This window comes from Triticum urartu, chromosome 5A, assembly GCF_056163025.1.
Source record: "Triticum urartu cultivar PI428250 chromosome 5A, HENAU_Tu73, whole genome shotgun sequence".
Lineage (NCBI taxonomy): Eukaryota > Viridiplantae > Streptophyta > Magnoliopsida > Poales > Poaceae > Triticum > Triticum urartu.
This window is the reverse complement of record NC_141877.1, coordinates 74,893,821-74,902,117: the sequence shown is the minus strand read 5'-3', so window position 1 is coordinate 74,902,117 and position 8,297 is coordinate 74,893,821. Positions and strand designations below refer to the sequence as shown.

General features: G+C 42.8%; 1 protein-coding gene across 1 annotated transcript; it reads right to left on the bottom strand.

The window, feature by feature from the left end:
• Positions 1-227: 227 nt before the first annotated feature.
• Positions 228-1,836, bottom strand: LOC125531004 (cinnamoyl-CoA reductase 1). The gene is made up of 4 exons (XM_048695405.2): positions 1,585-1,836; positions 1,271-1,428; positions 983-1,171; positions 228-880 (listed from the first exon to the last, which is right to left on the bottom strand). Exons 1-4 carry the CDS (start codon positions 1,727-1,729, stop codon positions 362-364), a joined length of 1,011 nt encoding a protein of 336 aa, XP_048551362.2. The 5' UTR covers positions 1,730-1,836; the 3' UTR covers positions 228-361.
• Positions 1,837-8,297: the final 6,461 nt, after the last annotated feature.

Genomic DNA, 8,297 nt, shown 5'->3' with positions numbered 1-8,297 from the left:
TATTCTACTTTTTTATAAAGGATCACAATATTCTACTACCTCTGTAAGTTAATATAACACATTTTCTGACACTATTGATTTAGGGAGGTACTCCCTCCGTTCCGAATTACTCGTCACAGAAATAGATGTATTTAGATGTATTTTAGTTCTAGATACATCCATTTTTACGACGAGTAATTTGGAACGAAGAGAGTAGTATGTATGTAGTATCATGGCACAGAGGTAGATAAAGATCATAACAAAGGACACTTATATTAATTGGTGAGCAAATAAGACGTAAATAAAGAAGTCAATGCGACGACTTTGTAATCATCAAACGGGCATGCATGCAGCTAACTTGACCAAGGTGCCCATGGAGTTGTCAGGACATATCAGCGCCACGACGGGGTAAGATACCCTTGTCCTGAAGGCTGGTGACCATGTCGTAAAGACACTGGCTCGCCGGCGTGATGCCTACGCCGAGCTCCATGATCCTCCGACTGCTGAACCGGCACCCTTTCTTCATCTCGCCCGCCCCTTCTTTGCACCTCGTGGGCACGGGGTACTCCGGGAAGAACTTGGCGAGGTTACCACACACCTCGCCGCGGTGCAGCGTGCGCCCTGCACAGAGGTACCGGCCATGCGCATCGGGCGTCTCGTACGCACGCGTGTGCGCGTCTGCAACATCCTGGACGTGCACGTACGCCTGTGCCGCGTTGGCATACGTCTGCACCGAGCCATCTAGATACTTGGCAATATGCCACGTGCTGGCATTCACCGCTGTCTGTAGCAGAGGGCCCAACACTAGAGACGGGTTGATCACCACAAGGTCTAGCTTCCTCTCCTTGGCAAGCTCCCATGCCGCCTGCTCCGCCACCGTCTTTGCATAGCAGTACCAGTTCTGCATATGCTTACTTGTCAGATGCATATCATTTTACATGTATTTCTTTTAGCATGTATATGGTGCTTCTAACATACACGAGTGAGAGTTAATTAAGCTGACCTTTGTATTCTTGCAGAACTCGAGGTCGCTCCAACATGTCTCGTCGGCCTTCCCATCAAGGGTGCGGCGAGGATCCATGTACACGGCGCCGATCGACGACGTCATTACGACACGCCGGATGCTGCCCACCTCCGCCGCCGCATTGATCACGTTTCTCGTCCCGTTCACCGCCGGCTCGATCATTTTTTCCTGCACCAATTCATGAATAAACCATTGTCAGCTGCCGTACATTCGATGTCAGCTGCTAGTACTCCAATGTGGGTAGGGCTGAAGAACTAAGTAAAGTACCGGGTCATCGGTGACGGGGCATGCGGTGTGGAATACGCCTTCGCATCTTTGGAATGCAGCGACGAGGCTCTCCTTGTCAAGCAGGTCCACCCGGAAAAGGGTCAGCCGGTCCGTAGCCCCTTCCAAGGCTCTCAGATGCGCATTCCTTGTCATATCATCTGAAATTACACTGAAGTTAAATATACATTACACAGTTATATACTCCTTGTACTAAAGCAGCGTCAGTTAATATGAATTAGAGAAAGTACATGAAGTATCACTGCTACACAATCCAATGGAGATTAGCAAATGTTAGCACGGTGCCCTGCGCTTACCAGGGTTTCGGACGGTGCCGTGGACCACGTAGCCCTTCTCCAGGAGGAGCTTCACTAGCCAGGACGCGATGAAACCGCCGGCGCCGGTCACACAGACGGTGCGTCCGCGGCCAGTGGCTGCCGTGTTGACACGATCAATTCCCATGTCTCAATTTGGCAATTTGCTGAACTAGGAGATGCAGTGAGCAACAGAAGTATGGATATGTATCTATGTGTGTGTGTGTCTCGACTTCCAAGTTCCAAACTGAGGTGTGTACTGCTGGGAACCGCTCTGTAGCTGGTATATATAGGGCCTGGATGGCGTGTGCAGTTTGGCAGCCACATCCCACTTGCCATATTTGTTTCTTTTTTAATTTGGGTCAGCTGTAAGTCTGCTTCTCTGTCCAATGTAACGTTGTGGCTATGCGGTTCCTATCACAGGAAAACACACAGTGGCTGGATCAGATTAAGCTCTATACTCTATAGAACAAGCATCCATCTTGCCTTCACGCGTATCGTGTGTTGATTGTACAATACGCACGCGTATCATGTGTTGATCATAATTCGACGTTAAGTGTATAGCAGTTTCCACGAATATATTACTGGGAACGAAAGCGCGTGTAAGTGCGAATATTCAATTCTGAGCCTGGGCTCATCTACACCCGGACAAGAAATAATTAAAAAATTCAAAAAAAATAAAAAAAAATCCATTTTTTTTCAAGGTAGATAATTTGTTGTGTGAGGTGCGTCTCAAATTTCAGAGTATTTGGACATTTGGATAGCTCTTAGCAAAAAAGACAAATTGGGTCACAACAGTATATGAATAGTATATTTTTTAACAAACCTCAAATTTGTCTTTTTGCCAAGAACTACTCAGATGTCCAAATGGTTTGAAATTTGGAGCGTACATCACGCACCAAATTATCTATCATACCAAAAAAATTGAAACTTTTGGAAGTTTTTTAGTATTTGTTTCAAAAAAATTTTATTCGACGCGGGTGCATATGAGCGTGGGAGCCAAAACGCCTCACTCGTGTAAGTAGTACTACATTAAGTTTGTTCCAACCTATATATATATATTACAGAAAATTTAGTATATTTATGCAGCTGGAGGTGGATCGCGGACCCGAAGGTTGGTGGCTGCCGGTAGCAGATGGAGGAGAGACACTTGGTCGCGTGTGTTCACATGACAATGGTCATGCACTTGCCAACTTGCGCGTCCACCGTACTACAGAAACATGGATAAACATATAGTTGTACACCTTGATTAAATTCTTCACGCGTCATACCTAGCATTTGGATTTGTATCCAACCACGTTTTCCACCCTCAGCTAGCTATGTAACTTGTACATTTTTGTGGAATCAAAGCTTACCCAGTAAATTTGTAAGCGCTGACATGATACACCTTAAACTTCTTTTTTTAAAACAACATCAATTACAACGTAGACGCACATGCGCACACACTCATATCAGAACACACACAGCCCCACTGAAGACCGGGTTGAAGTTGCATAGCTTCGAGATTGATGAGGACTAATCACAATGGGAGTAACTTCAGCAGTAACATCGAGTCCAATTCAGCAAATTTGTTTATGTGGCAATGAGTTAATGAGGAAAGAGGTAGTAGTAGTAACTTAGCTAGTTACTGTAACATCACATGTCCCAATGCAATATGAGTCTATAACCTAATAAATGAAGCTATGCATGTTACCACACTTATATTACTACCCACTATGAAGATAGTAACATAGTCTAGGAATACATGTATGTTACTAGTGTATGTTACTCTCCATTGTGGCTAGTCTGAAGTCACCATTGGCACCTCACTATTGACGAAAGTGTCGTCTATCATTAAAAGAATAATCCGCATTAATATGACGTTTGATGTCTGAGGGGCTGGGGGTAGTGGATTTATTGGCACCACATCACTGGCATACAACTTTTGAGATGAGAGCCGATCCCTTACCTTCCAGAATGGAGCATCCCCATTGGCAACAACCACTGTAGTAGTTGCGGAACTACTGGGCCACTGCCCTCCTAACCATCCAATCACTGTTTGATTCTTTTCTTTAACTATGATGTGATAACTATATTGATGACATGAGAAAGATGATAGCTTTGAAGGCCTTAAAATCTTGTTGATCTCTTAGTTAACCTTGTTCAAATAAACATGCATATGGTTCATGATTTTGAGTACTTGCTTCTAAAATTAGTATTGCTGCAACCAAATTTCAATTTAGAAAGAAAAGAAACATAAACTTAGCTATGTAGTGAACGAGGTGACTGCTAAGGTCCTTGCAAATGGTTAGAAAATATTATATCACACACAATGTTGGGATTGGAAGAGAAGTTAGCCAATTGGATAGAATGACACCCTTCTACTATGATTAATATAGTGGAAGGTTTGCATATGTGATGAGGGCTTTATCAAAGACTACTGATACGTCACAAACATACTAATATATTTTTATTGTTTCATGTCACGTTTCCATCATTTTGGCATAGTTTTGGCATTATTTTTTTTGGGCTAACCTATTAACTCTATGCTCAGTGTCAGTTGTTGTTTTCTATATGTTTTTCGACTTCCAGGAAAATCAATATGGAACTCCAAAAACCCAAAAATCCAAAAAGTGTTTTGAGTCCAGAAGCTTCCGAAGGACACCTTCCCTAGCTAGGGGGTGGCCCACACTCCCCATGCGCCCCCACCAAACTGTCAAGGGTGCGTGGTGGGGCCATGTGGGCCCTTTGGTACTCCGTTCCATCGCCTCTCGACACCGATATTTATCATTCGTCCAAAAACCCTAAAGATCGAGGAGTCTTTTTGTTTCTGCGGACGCACCTCTCTATTTCATGGCGATCCTGAAGCCTTTTCGGTATGCCACCAGACGGGAAAATCAACATGGTGGTCATCTCCATCAACTTGAAGGCCATCATGATCGCTCGTGAATAATTTCCTTTGGACTATTGGTCCATAACAATAGCTAGTTCGTTTTCTCTCCCATGTTTCTCAAAACTAAGATCACATGACCTGCCTTACATGATTGTAATGCATCTGATGTAATCTGTTAGTGTCTTTGTTGTAATATGATGAATTGTGACTTTATGATCAGATTTATACATGAATCTTTTGAGATCTATTTGGTTTCTTTACTGCATAATCTTTAACTAATAATAAAGTCATTAGTGCTTCTGCCCGTACGTCGCACATATTTACAGAAAACCCTCTCTGTTTTCAAGTAATTAACCCGCCATCCACGTTTAAGTGAGAGTCGTTTTTGTTGTTTTACAGACCCCCCCCCCCTTCCTTCCTGGTAATTAACCCCCACTCCACCATTAAGTGACATAAAACAAATTATTTTCTGCGTTTTAGAAGAAAACCCCATGTCGTTTTTATAATTAACCCACAATCCATATAGAACAAATACTATTTTTTAAAAATATGCATATCTTTTAAACCCTAACTTCAATTTTAACATCTTATATATGAAATTTGATTAGAAAAATGTGTAGAACATGGATATGATGTTATTTTACCTATTAAATATTAAAAAAAAGATATTTAGGGTGCAATTTTAATCAATAGCTCACAATCCATCTTTGTTTCGTACCGACACCGACCCGGAATGCAATGAGCACCTCATCAAAGCCAAATTGGAGATGAAAGAAACCGTCGATAGCCATGCATGCACGCCTCAGCAAAATCTTGCATGCAAAAAAGTAGATTTATCATCTTATCCTCAGAGAGAGAGAGACGCCTCGGTAAGACCTATTTGTGTCTTAGTCATGGTTATTGGGTTAGGGTCGTGTGGTATTTTCTTCTCCCATTGCAATACACCGGCTCTTTTACTAGTTCTTATTCATATATATGCTCTTTGTTCTATCTTTCTCTCTTTGGCCAAGTTTGAGGGGTGATCTCGAAGGAGTTGTGTATGATAGTTGGGTTCAATCTTGCAAGTAATCTACCATTGTGACAGAAAGTGGACAAGGTTTTTATTGTGTTGTTCCCACTAGGAATAAAAGATGATTGTGTATTTGTCCTTCGAACGCAAGGTGAAGACATCTATTTCACGTTATCATACTTATTGCAATACTTTGGTTTACTTAATACTTCCAGACGCATGCTGGATAACGGTCTTGAGTGGAGTCTTAGCTATAGACATAGTTGATAACGATATAGATATTGGGATGTGATGCTCGTATGTTGATTATGCCATGGATGGTCATAGTTATAAAAAATGTAATTTAATCGATGTACAAATGTAATTTGTTTACCACACCATGCATTTTTTAGAGAGAAACCACTAGTGAACCTATGCATCCCAGTCCATCTTATTCTTATATTATTTCAACCTCGATCAATGCTCTTTTCAATTCCTTGCTTTTAATTTTATGTTCCAATCAAATCTTCCACACACTTGTTCTTTTAATCCTTGTAACTAGCAACCCAGGTGAGATTGACAACCCCGCTGGTTCCATTGGGGGCAAGGCAGTTTTGTATCTGTGTGTGTAGCTAATCATTGTTTGTCTTTTCAAATTCATGTTGGTTCGATAAAACTTAAGGTCACCTACTTTAAGAAAAAATTACCGCTTGCTACAAACCCTTGCACCTAGAGGTACAACAACGTCCTAGTTCGCAGGAACAAAGGCTTTTTCTGGTGCTGTTGTCGGAGAGTTTACTTCACAGACATAGGTCTACACTCTGTTACTTTAATCTTCCTTATGTAATTTGCTTAGTTACTTTTTGTTGCTTGTTATGTTGCCTTTCTACTTTTCAAGAAACTCAAAAACACAAAATATTTAAATTCTAGCAAGGTTACACTTCTGTTTTATGCTTCAAAACATGTCTAATTCAGCAGGGTTAGCGAAATATGCAGTGTCGGGCAATTGCAGGAGCCCGCCATTGATACATCTGGAAATAGTGGCGGGCTTCCTGCGCACCCGTCACTGCTATTTATATCCCACGGCTAATTCTGTGAGACCTTAGGAGCGATGGGTGACGATAATTGCCCGCCACTGCTGAGCATGTAGTAGTGGTCGGCTCATTTTTCCACCCGCCACTGGAAATTTTCAAAGATAGCTGTTGTGGTCCTTGTCTATGCCTTCCACTAATGTGACCCCACCTATAAGCCTTTCCCCAGCAGTGCATCCGTGAAAAATTGAAGATAGCTCAATCTCGGCAGGAATATGACAGCAGACATCATGATATGATTTACACTGTTGGAGGTCAGGCTTATCTTTGTGTCACTTCGATGATGGGCACACACCGCTTTGGCATCGAAGGAAGGCTTGCTCTGAGGTACGTTGGACCATTCAAAGGCACTGAAAGGCGTGTAGATCTTGCCTATAAGTTGGAGCTTCCTCCCAACTGTCAAAAGTGCACGATGTGTTCCACGTCTCTCAGCTCAAGAAAAGTTTCATAGACCTCGAGCATGCAGTGGATCACGATGCTTTTGAGCTCAAAGAAGACCTTTCTTACCACGGGTGACCTATTCACATTCTCGAGAAGCTGAACACCACACCCGCAACGAGGCTGTCAAATTCATGAAGGTCAAGTGGTCTCATCACTCGGATAAAGAAGAAACATGGGAACGTGAAGGTCACCTAAGATCTGAGAGCCCCAACCTTTCCATTTCCTAAATCTTGGCACAAGATTTCTATGAGTGGTGGTGAGTTGCAACAGCCCAAGAGCAAAAACCCTAATAATGCCATTGTTTATTTTATGTTATACTTAGTTTTGCATTTCATGTCATCATGAGCTCCCGCCCGATATTGTGCTCTCTGGTTTGTGATACATGCAAGGAGTTTGAAAGAAATGGCCAACAAGCAAAAACGAATCTTTTCTATTTTTATTGTGATAATGTGAAAACATTGTTAAAATGGATCTTAATATGTAAAAGCATATGTGAATTAAAAAATAAAACTTGAAACTAAAGCTTTGGGAATGGGTTAGACGCCACCTCCCAATACCCATAATATTTTGGGAGTTAGATTTTGGAGATGGATTATATATGCTCTCAGAGCATCTCCAATCAGGCGATGTATAATAGGGCAGCTACCCAAAACAACTTTATTATGGCATTTAGGACCAAAGCGATGCTCGACCAGCTACCATATCCCTAGACCTTTCTGCAATTTTTAGGGCAGGAGAACCACCTCTTGGTGCGGTGGTGGAGTTGTTGGGGCATGACTCCACCCACCAGGATTCATCAAATCCTGGTGCTCACATTTATACTATATGGTCTCCCGTATAGTCTTTATATCAAAAACACAAGGGCAACTACATATTTTAGCCTAGCCTACTACAAGTATAAGTAGCAACCGGCTGCTGCAAAACAAATCATGCAGCTGCGCGGGGCCCAACCGCCAGCGTGAAACTTCATCCCCGTAGCCACTTCCCCTACGGCACTGGCTCGGAACATTCAAGACACCGAAGCTCGCGGCGCAGGCCTATGACATCGCGGCTTGGAGGTATCGGTGCCCGAAGTCCGAGCTAAGCTTTCAGGACGTCACGGGACAGGAGGTGGCAGAGTTCCTTGCTCCCGAGATGCGGGTTCTGTCTCGCAAGGAGGAGAAGGAAGACTGCCTCGTCATGCAGCAACGCTACGCCCATGAGAGTGATGACACGACTATGACGAGGTTTGCCCGGAAAATCCGCACCTCATTCAAGCGGGGTATGAGTTCTTACCGAAAAAGGGTTGCCCCCTGCTTTATATTATAAAGCAAACATCACCACA